At 39.5% G+C, this 19,750-nt stretch overlaps 1 protein-coding gene across 1 annotated transcript in view; it reads left to right on the top strand.

The window, feature by feature from the left end:
- The window catches only part of mapkapk3 (MAPK activated protein kinase 3), a 56,062-nt gene that overhangs the window by 25,344 nt on the left and 10,968 nt on the right, over positions 1-19,750 (top strand). Inside the window, exons 2-3 of the mRNA XM_036559483.1 lie at positions 6,240-6,379; positions 16,369-16,433. Of these exons, the coding sequence (XP_036415376.1) occupies positions 6,240-6,379; positions 16,369-16,433 (205 nt within the window). The remainder of the gene's footprint in view (positions 1-6,239; positions 6,380-16,368; positions 16,434-19,750) is intronic.

Raw genomic sequence — 19,750 nt, 5'->3', positions numbered from 1 at the left:
TTTTAAACAACATTCTATGAAATATATATATATTTTTTTTGTTTTTCTGGGTTTGTTTTTGTGCCTTGCACTGTTTCAAATCATTGGGTCATATCATAGAAAAAGAAGACTGGGATGCAGAGCAGTGCAGGATGTATCAAAAATATTGCTGTGAGTAGAGTTTGTGCTGCAGCAGCTGGTGAGCAGCATTGGCATTGTTTACAGCTGTTAATTAAACAAACTCACGACTCTTTCCTGCTGCACACACGCCTCGGTCAACATGTCCCTCGAGCCAATTACGACAGAGTTGGAGAGTCGACTCCAAGCGTTTAGACTCTGAGTCACTGGCCAAGAGTCGACTCTGACTCCCAGATGTGTTGGAGCCGAAGAATCAATTCTTTTGGAAACGACTCCCCATCAGGACCACAAGCTGCTGTTTTTATCTAGTGCGTAGGGGCAGCTGATTCTCAAAGCATGCAACAAAAACAAACCAAAAGGCTCTGTCACAGTGGTCAGCCACTTACTAAGCCTCATGGAAGTGGTTGCTTTGTGTGGGTAGCCAGTCAGAATGGTACTGACAAACGCCTGATGTGGCCAGCTTAACATGCAGTGGATGAATGTATGTAGCTGTGTATCAAAGCCTAGGCCACAGCCGAGGTAGGGTGGGTCCTCAGTAGGACTGTCTAAAAGAAGACATCAGTTGCGTCCTTCAACTCACTCAGAACGTAGGCTGCATTTCTAGGCTGTATATGAAGGGTCCTTACCTTTCGAACCGCCTTCTGTAATGTAGCAGCCAAGAAATGCAGCCCAGGCTTTGGAACGCAGCCTATGGTCTGTGTGTCTGCCCTGTGATGGACTGGCAACCTGTCCAGGGTCTTTCCTGCCATCCGCTAGGTTAGGCTCCAGCACCTCTCGTGACCTGGGAGGATAAGCAGCTTAGGAATTGGTTTCCCTCCCACATACACACAGGTGTCATCTCGCATTAGAAAGAAATCCTGTTTGTCTTATCCAGAGCTTAACCCACGGTAGGATTGCTGAGCTAGGGTGTTCACACGTGCGTATGTCTGTCAGAGTGCGCGTGTGAGTGTGTGTGAGTGTGAGCGAGGCGTGATACAGTTTCTCAAAATACTGTAGTTATATATTTTATCTTCTGTTTCTGCCTGGGTTAAGTCTGTGCAGTGGTGGGCAATATGGTTATATGGCTATTTATGTGGATGTTTTACCATTAATATCAGTTGTCACAACAAAAATTAACATAAGCAGCCTGACACTTACAATACGTCTCTATATATGTTTGTGCAAGTTAATAGCTGCGTTCCAAAGCCTGGACTGCAGCCGAGGTAGGCCGCATTTCTCGGCCGCTACATCATAGAAGGCTATTCCAAAGTGAAGGACCCTTCGTATACAGCCTAGAAATGCAGACAGATAGATTTCGAGGACTCAACTGATGTCTCCTTCCAGGCCTTCAGATACCCACAGTTCTCTGCGCATGAACGATGCAAAGGGGAAAAAAAAACAGCATCACGAAAATGAAAAACAAAGCCGCTGGAGAAAAGCTTGTTTTAAAAGTTGTTCACGTCCTTGAATTCAGCTTCATGACCTTGTTAGAAGGTTTGTCCATGTATCGTATTTTAATCAGAAGTATTTGTATGAATGTAGTTTATTGTACTACATAAGCTTGTTGGTGTATCAGCTACCATAGCAACAAACACAATGCAACAGGCTCTCACCAGTTCCCTCACAAGAGGTGGAACCCTTCTGGTGACGTCACCACGCAGCCTCGTTAGGACCATTTGTGTGACCAAGAGGCTATTAAGGAGAAGTCTTCATAGGACAGACCTGCGGAAGAGCCACTCTACATCGGCTGCAGCCTAGTCTTTGGAACACAGCAACCTCGTATCTCCAAAATGGTAACTTTAGAGGAGAAGGAAAAAACCTACTTTCCTTTTAGTGTAAGTCAATGGAACCAGAATTATTTCCAAGTCATTTTGGGTCTTTTCTTTTGGTCCATATATCATGACATTTACACACAATGTAAAGGGCAACAGGCATTTTCAAATTATGTCGAAAACTGAAAAACGTCAAACGAGATAGGAGGTATTCTTCCGACAGCAGCGATATGTCAGTTGTTATGAAAAGCTTAGGTGGGCGTCATCAAGTCTTTACCAAAAACTATTAATACTAGAGGTGAGACTTACGAACGGTGTTTTCATTTGTGGCTTTCCTCACTGAATGAACGACTGAACTGAGAAAGGCTACAGAATGAATCATTAGCTGCTAGTGCAAATCCTCAGTCAACAAGTGAAGCACGACTCTTTACCATAAAGAGCTGCCAGCCCTCCGTACTGAAACACACACTAGCTGATAGTTTACGATCAACAGAAAGCAGTGTTTAAGTGGGTGGAGGTCAGATTGCATTACACATCAACGCCTCCTCACCTTATTCACACACAAACAGCTTTCGGCTTTAATTGATACAAATTGCGGCTCGGTTTCGCCTGTCGGTTTGTTTTTTTCTGTTCGTTTATTTGTTTGCCTGTAACCGCATGATGAGCAGCAGCCTAATGAAGGCCCGTTGTGGATTCCTCTATGGTAATGCGCTGTCTCTGGGCCATTGTTAGCTGAGATGAAGAAGGCCCGGGACGTTGGGTTTTGCTTGTTTAAATAATGAAATTTATATCTTGAAGCTTTTGAGCGTGTTTGTGAAAACGCTTCATCATGTTCATCATGTTCTCACGATTAAACACGCAGGTTTGTTTTTCTAGCTTGGCAGGACATGAGCTCATATATATGTACCCTATGTGTTACAGGATGAGTACCTGTATGTAATAATAATATGTCTGATATGTATTATAAACACAGTACAGTATTCGTTTCCAGTCAAAACAGCCATTAAGGATGAGTTATTCATTTTTCAGTATTAGAAAAAAGCAGGAAACTTATATTTAATGGAAAATTCACAAGCCCTCCAGCACTAAGCATTAATTCTATCAATATTTCCTGTTTTACCCACTTTTTGCTTCTGTGTTCTACTGCAGCTTCAACTCTTCTATTCTTCCAATCTTAAAGCCAACCAGTTACAGCTGCGTCCTCCCAACAAAAGCTGTTCCCAAAGGTTTCACTGGCATTAAGATCCCCTTCAGTGATACACTAACGTTCACACAAGCAGCTACCCAAACTCACCTCAGCTGCCTCTCTCATGTGAGAAGAGATAAAATCCACAGGTGTTTCTGTCCATCCTTCCACTGTGAGAAGATGACTCAGCACTATGAGTCTGAGACCTCAACATCACTGAATGTGCTTAGATTACTTGGACTGTGAGATGCAGTACATATATCCAACTTCTAAGGCTGAACTTTGGAGGTGTGGAAAAATATCTCTAGAGATTTCATTGAAAAACTGAAAGCAAGTGTCATAAAAAAAGAATGGAAGCTGTAACAAAGGTGAAAAGTGGACACTAAATACTGGAAACAAATATGTTTTGTTGTTGAGGCTTCTGTGTAATTTTCCGATATGACCCAAATGTAATACATGTATTACAACACTGCTGTCGGAACAAAACCTTGTATCTCCTTTTTTGTCAGTTTTTTGTTTTAGATAATATTTGAAAATACCTGTGAAAATACCTGTTGCCCTTTACATGGACTAAAACATTAAAAGTAAAGTATGTTTTTATATATATATATATATATATATATATATAGATAGATAGATAGATAGATAGATATAGATATAGATAGATATAGATATATTCATTCTGTCCAATGAAAAACATGTATTCATGTTTAACGACCAATAGAAATGCTCCAAATTTGCCTAAAATAAAATCTCTTTCCATAAACTTACATTGAAAAGGTTTTTGGAGATACTTGTTTTTCTTTGGATAGCGATGATATATATATATATATGCAGTAATATGTTCCAAAAAGTATACATATGTGAAATAATTTTGTTTTCATTTTTAAAAAATGAAACATAGAGCTTTTGTAAACAGCGCTGTAAAAGGACAGGATCGTTTTGCTGCTCGTTGTAGGAGAGCCCTGTTATTTCATGCGCAGAGGTGTGTGGTGAAGGAGATGGATTACGCTCTGCTGCCAAAAATACTCTCTGATGGAAGACATGTGCAATGTCAAGGCCTCACGCCTATTCCTGTCTGTCACTTACTGAGGGCGAGAGACTAAGAGAGACAGAGAGAGAGAGAGAGAACTTGAGAAGGAGGGAGGGTCTTTACAAGCGTAAAAGAACTTGAATGAATCACTATAAATGTAATTTTATTCTGCTTATTCCTGGACTTGCTTGTTTACCGTTCCAACCATCATAAACTATTGATAGATAAATCTTCCACATTCAAAAAAAGAAGGTTCATCAACGGTTCTTTAGTAAGGGCAATAGTTCTATACAGACCCCGAATCTATATATTATATCTATCATGCTTTAACGGTTCTTTGCATGGTGATATAGTTCTTCAGAATAATGGAGAATGTGTTGTATATGGTTCTGTATAGCACCAGAAGGAGTTCTGCTATTGTTACAAGCGTGACATAGTAACAATAAAAGAACCCTTTTTGGTGCTATATTAGAACCATTTTCAAAAAGGTCCTACATAGAACCATATAAAACACATTCTACATTTAGCTAAAGAACCACTTCACCATGCAAAGAGCCATTTAAGCATGAATTGATTCTAAGTACAACTCATGGTTCTGAATAGAATGATTGCTGATAACCATCTGTTTGGAGTTTGTAGCTTTTGTTTCCTTCATTTTACTGCTCTTTTCTGAAAAGTATTTGGCTGTAAATCTGATTATTCTCTGTATCACTGGACATGCTTTCTTACATTGCAGTCATTTTACACCATTAGTGATAGCTGTTCTACCTCAGCCCTTCTTCAAACCACCTTTTCCTCATTTCGCTGCCCTTTTGTGTGAATTCCTTTGTACTTTAGAGGAAAAAGATGCAGGTACAGCCTCTACGTGATGTTCGGCGGGAGAGTGTCCAAGCAGAAACTTTCCCAAACCGCTCCAGCGAACCTAGACAGTTCGGTAAATTGCATAACACGGATGGAAGGCTTTGTATTGTGTTAAAATAGTTGCTCGGTTGAATAACTGGTTTCATCTAGTCTCCAACAAAGAGCTAAAGACTCTGTTAGACACATGCAAACCAGCTCTAATTGACTTTCAGAGGCAGAGAGAACAGAATGAACAGGAAAATGAACATAATGATTGATTTTGTGGTATTTCAGCTGCTTGAATCAGAACATTGTGGAACCAGTGCAGTTACCCATGCAAAAAATAAATAAATAAATAAATAAAAAATGACAAGCTAAACGATTAACGCCCCTGATGTTCGGAAAAAGTGGCGTATGTGGTTTCATGCACCAGTTCAGTTCACATGATCATCTTCTAACCTCTCTTTTCCCCTTAGAATTATACAGGCTGTTTTTTGTTTCTGTGCCTTTAAGACTGATACATGTAAATGACCTCTGTTCTGATTGGCTGCCTTGTATTGTGCCTCGTTCAGTAACTTAACTATACTAAATGAGGTGATGAATCATGAGTATTTTCCTTGTTTGACAGCCCTAAAAAATGTGATATATTGAAAATGTATAGGTCTTTATGGTAATATGTTGCATTCAGTGTATTAGTATGCTGTAGTAAATATGTATATTGTGATGTATTGACAATATATTACAATATATTCAGTTTATATTTGAAAATTAAACTGACAGCACATTGTAGATGTCATAAAAAAACCAAACCTTTTATATCTGAAAATCTGACATTTTATAAAAAAAGGAAAAAAAACTTCGGTGTACATAAATGAAATTAAATATTATATTTCAGTAATTATAGGTAATCATTTTTGATTATTTCTATTGATTCTTTCATCATGCAGTGTTCATACAATGTAAAGCGCAGCTACCATTATCAAATGCTGCATAAAAACAAATGAAAAATCAGATTATTTACAAGGTTTTGCTATGACAGTGACAATATATTTATAGATATAAAGATATAGTTTATTTTCATAGAGGCCTCCATCTGTATGATACAACCTTTTCACTTTTCAGTTAAAGTTTCTTCATTTCTTCATGGCCTAAACATCCCTTTACACGTACCCCAGCACAACTGTTTGCTCAAACGGTCATTTCCTGAAAGCCTGCCTCCAAACACAATCAGATAGAGAAGAAAACGCATTCCAGCCTGCTGGATTAATGGAGCTTCATTTTCCCTGCTGACCTCTGTTTCCTTTCCCTGCAGATTCTCTACGACAGCCCGAAGGCTCGGCGCGAAGTGGAACTGCACTGGCGCGTCTCCGGAGGGCCGTATATAGTGCGGATCCTCAGCCTGTACGAAAATATGTACCATGGGAAAAAGTGCCTGCTCATCATCATGGAATGGTGAGGAACTGCCACTGATTCAACTACGTTTCCCAGCATGCATCACTCAGCCTTTTATAATGCATATCCCAGGCCTCAGTCATCAGCAGATGGTCACACTGACAGTAAATGGTTTTAGCCAACTTCCTACCAGTTTACTTAACAAAGGAACTTTATTTATTCATGCATGGGGCCGGTGAGAACTTCTGCTTTTTGAAGTTTGCTATTGAAGGGGAACTAGTATACTGGAGAAAGACCAGTCTAAATGCTTTATGGAAGTGTTTTGGTATGGAAGTACACCGAACAGGCATAACATTATGACCACCTCCTTGTTTCTGTGCTCATTGTCCATTTTATCAGCTCCACTTACTATATAGGAGCACTTTGTAGTTCTACAGTTACAGACTGTAGTCCATCTGTTTCTCTGCATACTTTGTTAGCCCCCTTTTACCCTGTTCTTCAGTGGTCAGGACCCCCATGGACCCTCACAGAGCAGGTACTATTTGGGTGGTGGATCATTCTCAGCACTGCAGTAACACTGACGTGGTGGTGTTGTGCTGGTCTGAGTGGATCAGACACAGCAGTGCTGCTGGAGTTTTTAAACACCTCAGTGTCACCAAAAACATCCAGCCAACAGTGTCCTGTGACCACTGATGAAGGACTAGAGGATGACCAACACAAACTGTGCAGCAGCAGATGAGCTACTGTCTCTGACTTTACATCTACAAGGTGGACTGACAAGGTAGGAGTGTCTAATAGAGTGGACAGTGAGTGGACACAGTGTTTAAAAACTCCAGCAGCACTGCTGTGTCTGATTCACTCAGACCAGCACAACACACACTAACACACCACACATCAGTGTCACTGCAGTGCTGAGAATGATCCACCACCCAAATAGTACCTGCTCTGTGAGGGTCCATGGGGGTCCTGACCACTGAAGAACAGGGTAAAAGGGGGCTAACAAAGTATGCAGAGAAACAGATGGACTACAGTCTGTAACTGTAGAACTACAAAGTGCACCTATATAGTAAGTGGAGCTGATAAAATGGACAATGAGCGTAGAAACAAGGAGGTGGTCATAATGTTATGCCTGATCGATGTATATGCATACAGTCATATTAGAGCTGGGCGATATGGCCAAAAATGTTATCACGATAAAAAAATTAATATCAGTCGATAACGATACATATCGCCATAAATGTCAAATCATTATTTCTTTCAAGTTTAAAGACTGATTTTTGCTCCTAGGTGGTTAATTGCTGTTTTAAACTGTCCTTTATGGTCAGAACATGACAAACACTCACTCCTCCTTTTAGGTACGTTTAAACTGAAATCAGTGCTTTTTTGTCTTGTTTGATCTACAGTAACATCAGTTCGCCATGCTGTGTGAGTGACAGAGCACTGCTTCAAGTTAAAACAGCCCTAAAAACAGCTAGCCTGGGAAGCTAAAGCACTAATACTAAAATATGCCTGAGCGCTGTAACAGTGCTGTAGCTGTGAGGAGCAGACGTGATTTAATGCTGCTAAAGCTGGTTAGGATGTTAGGAAAGAGGTGAGTTCACTGTAGGACAGTACAGTTACGCCACTGACCTCGTCACTCGCACTTGGTCACTGCAGAACAGATTGCCGGTCGCTCCACTCAAACAGACAATACCCACATGTCGAAAAACTCGGAAGTGCGCCCCCTCGTGGCGACAGCAGAGTAGTGTCGCCTTAGTAGAAAATGCCACCAGGGCTTTCGCTAGAACACGGAGGTATGAGAAAGGTTTTTTATATCGAAAATTTATCGAACATTTCTTATAGTTCTATCGAGGAAAGTTATATCACGATAATTATCATTGTCATTTTATCGCCCAGCCCTAAATCGTATGCAAAAGTTTGGCTGCCCCCGGTCAAATGACACATTTTGTTGATTGTCTAAGTGAAAATAAGTTAACACATCCTCCACAGAGAACACGAATATGATGAATGCAAAATATTGGGATGGAAAAAAAACATATAATATGGCCTGTAAAAGTTATGGCACGTTTTATATTTTATGTATTTTTTTTCCAATGTGTTACATTCAGCAAATAAACAGAATTTGTGCACTAAACTTTGTAGAGAAATGCCATAATTAAGTGTGGTGCCTGTAGAGAATGTGTTAACTTATTTTCATATTATATATGTAACATTTATATGACCCTTTGTCTTGAAAAGGCATAAAAACTAACCTGTATGTGTTACTCAAGTGCTACCTGCCCTCCCTCAAACCGTTAACTTTGTGGTTTCCAATGACACACTTCAGCCAGTAGTCCAAACACACACACACACACACACACGCGCGCGTGCATGCTAAGCCTCAGGAAGTGAGTTAAAGCTGGCTGCACTGGGCCTGTGGTTTATGATTTACAGCATTGCACAGTTCAGTGTTTTTCCCTGTAACATGCTCTGTTCAGCTCATAGGACTTCACGTGTTACAGAAATCAGATGTGTGAGAGCAGGTTGATAAAATGATGGTGTCAATTTGATTGTAGTGTGTACATCATTTACACACAAATAACATATATTACATCAACACAATCATTGCCCAAAGAAAACAGACTGAAATATGAAATATGTAATAGCGCTGATGTGATACGTTTCATTCATGCGGAAATAACAAGTGAATTCAACATAGCACTCGTTTCCACCACTGAACTCAACACTGAACTGTGCAGTGCTTTGTACTTTTAGGAATTGGGCTTTTACATGATGTAGACCAGCCCACCCCAAATTCTAACTGTATTTGGCTGCTGTTGGAAGAAAACCTCGTATCTCCATTTTTGTTGTTTTTCAGTTTTTGACATAATTTGAAAATTCCTGTTGCTCTTTACATTGTTTGTAAATTTCATGATGAAACGGCCCAAAATGACCTGGAAAAAAGTCCAGTTCCATTGACTTAGATTAAAAGTAAAGTATGTTTTTCCTTCTCCTGTAAAGTTACCATTTTGGAGATACGAGGTTTTCTTCCGACAATACAGATTTTCTCTATTTTCACATGAAACCGAAGTTCAAGACACAGTGGCCGAAATCTGACATTTTTTTCTTAATTTATTTTGGTTTATTTATGATTTTGAATAAACTTACATAAACATAAAAACTACAGGGTAAACAATAAGTCTGCTTTCAGTAGCACAAAGCAGAGCTGGCAATTAATAAAAAAAGCACTTTACACAAAATAAACTTACTGAAATGATTACAGTGTGTAGGATAGAGGACTGATTTAAGCATTTCTACCTCTAGCTGACCAATTACATTCCCCACACATGGGCTGTAGGGGAGAGCGGGGCACAACCTAACACTGTTTGGTTTTTTGTGAAATAATTTGAAAAATATTTAAGTTGGAATAATCATGTTTTCATAGAAGCAACATAAACATCTCTGCTACAAAGGAACACTTGAACTTTGTTTCTAGCTCCTACTGTTCATGTACAATTCCACTGAAAATAAGAGGAAGTGCAATGTTACAATTTACCCCCAGGGTGGGTTTAACTGTAACAGACAGAGAGTCAGTCTAACACCTGCTAGAAAAGTCTGATGAATTACTGCAAACAAAGTTAATTCAATATAATTCTATATAATAAGAAACTAATATATTTTCCAACCGTACTGCATTATGTATTATCTATCTGTAAGACAAACAGACCGATCAATTAATAGATACACACACACATCAAATTATATATGAAAACTGACTGAGACTGTGTGTCAAACAATGACACATATATTTAGGAAAGCAAATAAAAACATCACACATCAGTAAAATATGGAACAGTTTCTGAATAACTGCAGCTTTATAAACTGTTAATGTCAATTTCATTAATATACTTATTTAAACCCAAAATACTGACATCTGAGAGATGCTAATAAAGTAGAAAATCCCTGTTTTCTGTCTTTTTCATTTTAAAATATGTGTAAACGTGGAACAAATTGATAAAATTTACTTTATTTGTCTTTGTTTACTAGAGGTGTCTTAGTAACACGTGTTACAACTAACCCCGCAGTACGAAGGCTGTACGTAAGCACAGCTGCACTTGCTGTGAGCTGGTCACCTGCTTCAAAATGGCACTACGTTGTAGCAACAAGATGGTGATTAAAGTAATATAAAGTTAATATAAAGTTGGATTCTTACACGAACAGCTCAGTAACCGAAAAAAAAAACTTGTGGTGGAAAAATGACTGTACTTGCCCTGAAAACCCTCATTGACACAGATCTCTTTAAAACGCTGACGAAACGCTCTGGATTTTCACAGGAGGCCGTGGCTGGGAAATGTGGTAATGTGGCCAGAAGCATGCGCTGTTTGACCTTGTATAACAACATAAAAAGTCCGTGTTAAATTGTCCCCCGTGTTAGGTTGTTCCCCGTGCTTCCCTACCACTTAACAAGGGGGCCACTAATTTCACCCCTAACTTACTACAAATGTAGACTTCTTTGTAATGTTTACAGTTTGTCTCTGTGTTCCTGTGTTTGTATACATGGAATTATATATGTTAGCCCACAGTAACCGTCCCAAAACCTCACCGGCCCTCTGAGGATTCTCCCGACTCTCCCGATCACCGTTATGTCGTTGTGTTAGGCTGCGTTCACGTTAGAAGTCGTACTGCTCAGTTCTGTTTTTTGCTCTGATCTTTCCGCCTTGATGGTTCACGTTTGTGTGTGTAAGTGACTCATATTTGTCTCATATTTAGTGAACACACCTCTGCTTTGAAACAACCTGCATTCCCACATTCTAATCAAGAAGGAACTAGCAGCGCATCCGCCATCGCAAAGATGACGTGCTCTGATCAGTTCACCGCTGTTCATGGGAGGAGGTGAATAAATATCAGGTGCATTGATGTGTGTAGCACAGCATTGAGGTCAGATGGCCATGAATCATATGTGTTTTTGATCTGGAGCCACATGAAAGTGGCTCAGATCTTATTTGAAAGGATCTGCGTTCACACAGATTTAACAACACGAAGATTTTTGTGTTCACACGGCTCTAAAAACACCGGATCTGATTAATATGGCTGCTAAGGTGTTGCTAGGTAATTGCTGTGGTTTTCCAGGTGGTTGCTAAGATCTTGCTAGGCCATTGCTATGTTATCCCAGATGGTTGCTAAGGTGTTGCTAGGCTGTTGTTCTGAACTCCCACATGGTTGCTAAGGTGTTGCTAGGCTGTTGTTCTAAACTCCCATGTGGTTGCTAAGGTGTTGCTAGGCAGTTGCTATGGTTATCCATGATGTTGCAATCATCTTGCTAGGCTGTGGCTGTGGTATCCCAGGTGATTGTTAAGGTGTTGCTAGACGGTTGCTATGTTATCCTTAGTGTTTGCTAAGGTGTTGCTAGGCTGTTGCTATGGTATCCCAAGTGTTTGCTAATGTTCACCACGCTAACTTAAATAGCCTTTACTCGCTGTGGTGCTCTATCAGTTGTTATAGTAACTAATGTCAGCCAGTTAAGTGTGAGGTAAAAAATGGTGTGTTGTGTTTAATACTCAAAAAATGTTTTCAGCTATAATGAAGCTGGCTGGTTGGTGGTCATCATCCTCACTAGGTCGATGTTTCTGGGCATTGATATTTGCTATCTGGCCCCCCATTCTGTAAGTCGATCCCCTCTATAATGAAATTCTATGTGGAAGTTTATTAAACTTTAAACTTTTTGCATTTAATACTTTCTCCTGTGCCGTTTGTTTGGTTTTATTTACCAAAAACAGTCTTGATTCATTTTTTCATGATCATTTTCCAACTTCTCTTTATTCCTGATGATTAAAAAGGCTTTTTTGTTACTGTGCCTTTAAGACTCATGTATGTAAATGACCTCTGTTCTAATTGGATGCTCTGTACTGCGCCTCATTCAAAAAGCAGGCCGAAACACTCCTTATAACTTCTGTGTGAGTAGGCGGGGCTAAACTAGTGTAGGCAGAAAAGGCAAATTTGTGTGAATGATTTGGTGGCAAAAAAAAATCAGATTCGTGTCACTTTATACTAGTAGTGTGAACGCAGCTGAAACCCTGTATGTGTTAGTGAACCACTGTCTAGAACCAGCCTGTGCGCCTTTTCTCAGACTCAGTAACGTTTAATTCTCTTTTCCACTGACTAATGTGGATAATTTCCGTTTGACCTTTTCACACCAGTCACTGCACTGTGTCACTGGAAGTCATTGAGGATGAGACACTGGTTTGCGTAAACTGTTCCACCGACGTTGCCTGCTGTGGCAGGTGTCATGACGCATGTGATTTCTTTTGTTTACTTTGTGAATGCCCATAATTACTCAGAGACAGGTTGCTGCTGTTCAGTCTCAAAAATACAGGTTCCTGAGTGGTTCTTGGTTTGGATGTATGGTTCTAAGAAAAATCTTTAACCTTTACATGTTTAAAAATAAATTTACATGACAACATAAAAAACCACTTTTACAGTTGGTTCTCATTTTTGTAGAGGAGATGTTTGAGTGTGAAGAACCTTTTTCACACTAAAATGAGCATGAAGAACCTTCTAGGAAGAACCCCTGGTACTGGTGTAGAACCTTTAAGTTAAGTTACCCTTTATTAATCCCACAACAGGGAAATTCACCTCCGCATTTAAGCCATTTGTGCAGTGAAACACCCACATACACACTAGTAAATGCACACACACTAGGGGGCAGTGAGCACACTTGCCCAGAGTGGTGGGCAGCCCTATCCACAGCACCCGGGGAGCAGTTGGGGGTTAGGTGCCTTGCTCAAGGGCAGTTTACTTTATTTAAACCTTTAAAACGTTCTTCATGCTCATGAGTTCTTTTCAAACCTGTTTCTGTAGGGAACCAAAAGAGGTTTTTGTACGGCGTTCAAAAACCCTTTTTTGGAAAGCGTGTAGGTCGTCATGGGTAAAGGTGCTGAGTTCTCGCATCCTCATGACTTTTCTAAACCTTAAATAAATAAAAAGACTGATAAAGCTGTTTTTTAATCTTCACTAAATGAATCTGCTCTCTCTGCTGTAAAAGGTAGGACTGTAAAATGTTAACTGGAAGGTTTAGGTTGGCTTGACAAATGAAATCCAAAGTGGTTGCTAAGGTGTCACTATGCTATTGTTATGCTATCCCAGGTGGTTGCTAAGGCGTTACCAAGCAATTGCTATGGTATCCCATGAGGTTGCTAAGGTGTTGTTAGACAGTTGCTGTGGTATGCCAGGTGGTTGTTAAGGTGTTGCTAGGCTGTTGTGGTGTTATTTTAGGTGGTTGCTAAGGTGTTGCTAGGCTGTTGCTATGTTATCCTAAGTGATTGCAAAGGTGTTGCTAGGCCATTGCCATGGTATCCCAGGTGGTTGCTTAGGTATTGCTAGACTGTGGCTAAGTTATCCTAAGTGTTTGCTAAGGTGTTGCTAGGCTGTTGCTATGTTATCCTTAGTGTGTGCTAAGGTGTTGCTAGGTCATTGCCATGGCACCCCAGGTGGTTGCTAAAGTGTTGTTAGGTCATTGCAATGGTAGCCCATGAGGTTGCTAAGGTGTTGCTAGGCTGTTGCTGTGGTATCCCAGGTGGCTGCTAAGGTGTTGCTATGCTGTTGCTAAGTTATCCTAAGTGTTTACTAAGGCGTTGCTTGGCGGTTGCCATGGTATTCCAGGTGGTTGCTAAGGTTTGTCAAGCCAACTTAATTAGCCTTTACTTGCTGTGTTATTCTGTCAGTTGTAGTGGTAACCAATGTTGGCCAGTTAAATGTGAGGTAAAAAATTGTGTCGTGTTTAATAATCAGAAATGTTTATAGCTATAATGAAGCTGGCTAGTTAGTGGTCATCAACCCCCACTTTAAAGAGCCCTTATCATGGTTTTTCCACTTTTTCAAGATTCTTTATGGAACCAAAAGTGGTTCTTGTAGTGTTGTAGGAACTTATTCCAGTGAGGAAAAGTCAACATCAACATCAGTGGTTACAAAATTGAAGCTGTAAATTAGCAGCAGTTTCCTTTCGGTTAGGTTGGGTTTAGCAACACATAGTTTACTGTTAAACCCTCGTAAAGGCAGTATTACAAGACTGTGAGTGTGTTTAAGGGGAAGTGGGGTTGAGGTGGTTGTGAAACAGCATGTGTGTGTGTGTGTGTGTGTGTGTGTGTGTGTGTGTGTGTGCGTAGTCTCTCTGTGCCTCTGTCTCTCGCTCACTCACCCACTGCCTCATCAGCAGTTTTGTTGGACGGAGAGAGTGACGCTGCCAAATTCTCACAAAGAAAAATGTTCCATGATTTAATTAGGCCTCAGTTCTCAGTACAATTCTCTCTCTCTCTCTCTCTCTCTTTCTCTTTTGTTTTTGCCCTGCAAAAACTCCAGTGTTGAATTCACTCTTGTGTAGACATCTAAAAACACTCCACTATTTCATTCTGCACTTGCGATTTTACTGTGTGGTTTTGTTCGTTATAAATAATTACACCACATCTTGTTCCACTGCAAGTATGACTGGCCGAAAGTGCCAATCTGACCACGATCTCGTCACGTATCACTCCATCTCATTCACCTGTAATCTAGCAACAGTCGCCGGCGTAAAAAGTTGTGTGCAAAAGTTTAAATGACATATTTTGTTGATTTTTAAAGTGAAAAGAATTAAGCCCAACTTCAGCAGCCAAACTAGGTAGAAAAATAACGTTCTCTGCATGTACTAATGTACAGCTACTTTACATCTGATGAACTTAGAAAACAGACAAAACAGTGATTGTGGCATATGCAAAAGTTTGAAAACCCTTTCAGCTGTGAAGTCTCAGAACTTCATTAACTCTTTAGGCCTTAACTGACTCATTAGGACTGGTTAGGCAGGTCAAGAATTGCCATTAGGTAGTGACCGCTGATAAGAATCCCAGCAGCTCAGACTTTTGAATGAATATTTCAGGCCTTACGGGGAGACTCGCAGCAGCACAAGAATACCATATTTTAGCAGATTTTTCCCTCTTGACTCAGTAATGCTAATTCTTTTCATTTTAACGAAATATTAATACATAGTGCAGCTACAATGAAACTGTTTTCTAGGCTAAATGTAAGACTTTCTTGTTAATTTTTTATGTCATCCAGTGGCAAACAGTGAGCTAGTAAAGCTAGCATTTACGTTCAGGCCATAAATGTTGTCAAAGCTTTGTGAAAACTTGAAAAAAACACATCTACAATGCTAATTTATGCTAGCGCTCCTATGGGATTTCCAGTTTGTGATAGTGCTAAGCTAACGGTGGTCCACATAAACATATTTTTGGCCTCCCTAAATCAAACACAGACAAGCTTGAAGCTTGTAAAAGACATTCAAATATCATTTCCATATATTTGACCTTGAATGAATCAGTTTTAGTGACTCTTTCAGTGAAGAGCTGTTTTTTAATTCTAACAACTAACTGAAACCTGATTGGACTATGGCTTATATTCAAAGGCAGTCTGGACTTCTAGGAGGCCTACAGTGGGGTTTTCTCTCACGAGATTGGTTCCACTCATTATAAATTAAAGTTCCTCACCTCCTGATTATGTTGGTAGTTACTTTAACATCTCACAGTTCAGCTCCTGAAGTCATAACCAAAGGGAGAGCTTACTTGGCTGTACTGACCTAGATACCACTGGGAAAGGTCCTGATTGGACAGTTTTCTGTTGAATGCTTTAACCCTTTTGCTTCCAGCCAAAACCTAACAGTGACCTGAGAGCATTAGTACAGTACTTGCAGAGTGTAAAAGCATTATGATTCTATTAAATAAACATTAACAAATGGATTTTTAGTTCCCAGAAGTCACTCTCTGAAGGCCTAGATAGTTCAGAGGGTTCCCCACTGTTGTCATATTCTCAAAAGGCAACAGTGAATGTCAATAATGAAAATGTGGTGTAATTTAAATATTTCACTTTTCATTCACTCTACGTTCTTCAGTACTCATTCATTTACTCATTTCTCGGTTCATGTATTTCTTGCTCTCTCTCTCTCTCTCTCTCTCTCTCTCTTTCTCTTTCTCTCACTCACGTGCTGTAAAAGGAAGTGTGATTAGATACCGATTTCATCGTGTGTTTGTGTGTGTGTGTTTCAGTATGGAAGGAGGAGAGCTCTTCAGCAGAATTCAGGCCAGAGGTGACCAGGCTTTTACTGAGAGAGGTGAGTTTCCAAGTTTCCACCTAGACAAACTAACTTTGTACATATATATATATATATATATATACAGACATACCATATATATATATATATATATATATATATATATATATATATGTGGTATGTCTGTACATATATGTAATAATATGTCCCAAAATAAAAATTAAATCATTAAATATGAGATAATAGACTTGCACGAGAAAGAATGTCAAAGAAAATAAGTGAAAAAATGGGTGTTTCCAAAACTGGAGTTCAAAAAAAGTTTAAAAGATAGAGAAAAAATGAGATTCGTAACAACCACCTGCAAGACCTGTTTGACCACTGAAACTTGCCCCATCAGATAACCAACTTTGAGAGAGATAGACAATCAAGCTTTGGAGGTGTGGGAAAACATCCCTGAACATTTCTTTGAAAATCTCAATGAAAAAGAATGGAAGTGGACACACTACTAAAAATGGAGTATTATATTTAGTTGTGGAGGCTTTGGAATGAATAACTTGTAATTAATGGACATTTTGACTGTAAATTAAATAAATGAATGGTGGTCTCTAACTTTTGCACATTACTATATGTAAGTATCTATATATAATAAGAGCTTTCTAAGCCTAAATCCTAAGTCTAACTCTACTGTTGACCTTAGGACCCCAAAAGAAATGTTTTTTTCTCGTACAGCTTTAAGAGTGAAACATGGAGCATTGAGTGAAAGGGACTTTAATTTTAACTCTCAGGACTATTTGTTGGTCTTAACAATGCACAAACACACACACGCACACACAGTCGGAAGCCTCAATCATTAGTTTGCCCTAAAATACCCAAACAACTGACTCTGTTCCGGCTCTGCTTTTTGTTTGAGTCTGATTAGGTAAACAAGTCATTTCTAAAACTGTCCCTATAACTGGACATACACATCCGCACGCTCTACATACCCACACTGTACACACACGCACAGACTGTCAGTGCTGAGTAACCCTAAATTAGTCCAGTCTTTCCGCTCCCAGCCAACATGGTGTGGATAAAGCTGGATGTGGCTAGTTTTGTAATAAACCTTTGAGGAAAAAACGAATGGCTGTTTCAGTACCGAATACCGTATAATGAAAATAGTTGACGATGCCAATACTGACGTGTGACAGCTCACATAGACAGCTGTAAATCTTAAAAGTTGACGTGTGTATTGCACGTTACTATAGTTATGTCTCAGTGTTTAGCCTGACAGCCACCTGCTGGGCATTTTAGTCAGTGCCAGTGTTGCCAGATTGAGTGGGTTCCCTCCTATTTGGGTGGATTTTGGTTGGAGTTTAACTGCATCTTTGCACTCACTGCACTGTATTGTACTTTATATCCTAGTATTACTGCACTATTCATATTTGCACCAACAATTACTCACTCACTCTGTATATATGTATACTATATTTATACTTGCTTATCTATATATTTTTTAACCACTATACCATCCTCTTCACTTTATATGTAAATGCTGTAGCGTCTTACCACCGCATATCGCTTTACTTTGCTACTATGAAACACAAGTGTCTAAGACACTGAGAAGGCTGACCATGATGGCTTAGTAAAGTTAGTTAAGATATTTCTATAAATAGTATTGAAACAGGGACAAGGACAAAACATGATTAGCAAGATAGTTCATTTACATTCCACACGGCAGTCCCACCCCATTTTTTAGGTATCTCCACATCGGGTTTGATGTTGTAAATTCACATTATTCACATATTTCAAAATGCACCATTCACTCCCCAGCCTGTACTGTCTGTATCTGGAAATTCCTGCAAAATCAGCACATTTTAATTTGGATTATTTTAGTAATGTCACCAAAACCAGCAGTTACATATATTTGGCTATTCTGCCTGAAGCAGTTTAGCTCTGCCTGTTCATGCTAAAGTTACAATTAGTGTTTTATTCTGAACTGCTTTCTGAATGAGGCGGCCAACCAGAACTGAGGCCATTTATATATATATATATATATATATATATATATCAGTCTTAAATGCACAGTTACGGAAGCAGCCTGTTTATTCTAAGGAATAAACAGTAATGAAACTGTGGTATAGTTGTAATTATAGATATTGGATTAATAGTGTATAACTATATTCCGTGTATTGTTGCAGAGGCTTCGGAGATCATGTGGGACATCGGCACAGCCATTCAGTTTCTGCACAATATGGTTTACTTTACTTTGCTACTATGAAACACAAGTGTCTTAGACACTGAGAAGGCTAACCATGATAGCTTAGTAAAGTTAGTTGAGATATTTCTCTGTTGTCATGTTACCCTGATGAGCCAACATGTGTCCACATTGTTCACCAAGCAGAAAGTGATTTTCGTATGTAAGGAAGCTCTAACATTACCAACTGCACTGACTTAACTCACAGCAGCTAAAAGACTTAATTCATCTCAGATTGACTGAGGGAGATTATTTTAATGATAAAAAAACATGCTCATAAAAGTTCTCCTCTGTCTGCTTCCTTTCTGGATATAAGAGGATAGGTGGCCACTGTTGACCCACTGCTGGCAAAGCTGGCAGCCCACTGGCTGTTTGCTCAGCGTTGTCTGGTCGGCCCACTGGTGGTCAAGCAGAGTGTTAGACAGAATGCCACTTTTAATCACTGACAATCTAATTTACTTATTTGTACTTCATTTCTTTCTTTCATTGTCCTTTGTAAATCATTTTAGTGAAATATTTTAACAGCAATATCATAAATAAAGCTGGTTATACAGCTCTAACTGAACTAGCACAGTATCAGCAATAGCATCATTTTATAGTAGGGCTTTTATATATTTTCTCTCAATTGTTTGTAACATTTGTCTTATTTATTTTCCAAAATAAAAGGTGATGTACATTTAAATTCTGTTTTAGGAGAATAAAAAATAGTTAGACCTTGTGCGCAGGATGATAATCTGGGTGGTCTGAGGATGGGCTAGCCGTGGCATACATTGAGGGGGGTGCTGACCGATATGTTTGCCTTCTTGGTAAAAGCCGTAGCAGTGAGCTGCTTTGGATTTGCTGGGCTTTAGGCTGCAAACTACTCCATTTCTTTGTGCCACTGCAGATACAGCTTCATCACTTTACTCTGCTGGCTGGCTAGTTGGCATGCAGCATGCTAAAGGCTACACAGCTAAAAACAACAGAAAGAAAGTCACTATGCCAAGTTTACAGCCTGACAAAGTAAATATTCACTAATTTCATGTAGGTTATGTCCAAACTTTGTTTCGCATCGCACAGTTTGCACGACACTGAGCCGATTAGCTCACTGAGGCTAACCTAGCTGAGGGCGAATCCCCTCCTCATCTGCTTCTATCGCGGGTGG

This window comes from Colossoma macropomum, unplaced genomic scaffold (assembly GCF_904425465.1).
Source record: "Colossoma macropomum unplaced genomic scaffold, Colossoma_macropomum, whole genome shotgun sequence".
NCBI lineage: Eukaryota > Metazoa > Chordata > Actinopteri > Characiformes > Serrasalmidae > Colossoma > Colossoma macropomum.
The sequence above is the reverse complement of the archived record's forward strand: the minus strand, read 5'-3'. Positions and strand labels throughout refer to the sequence as shown.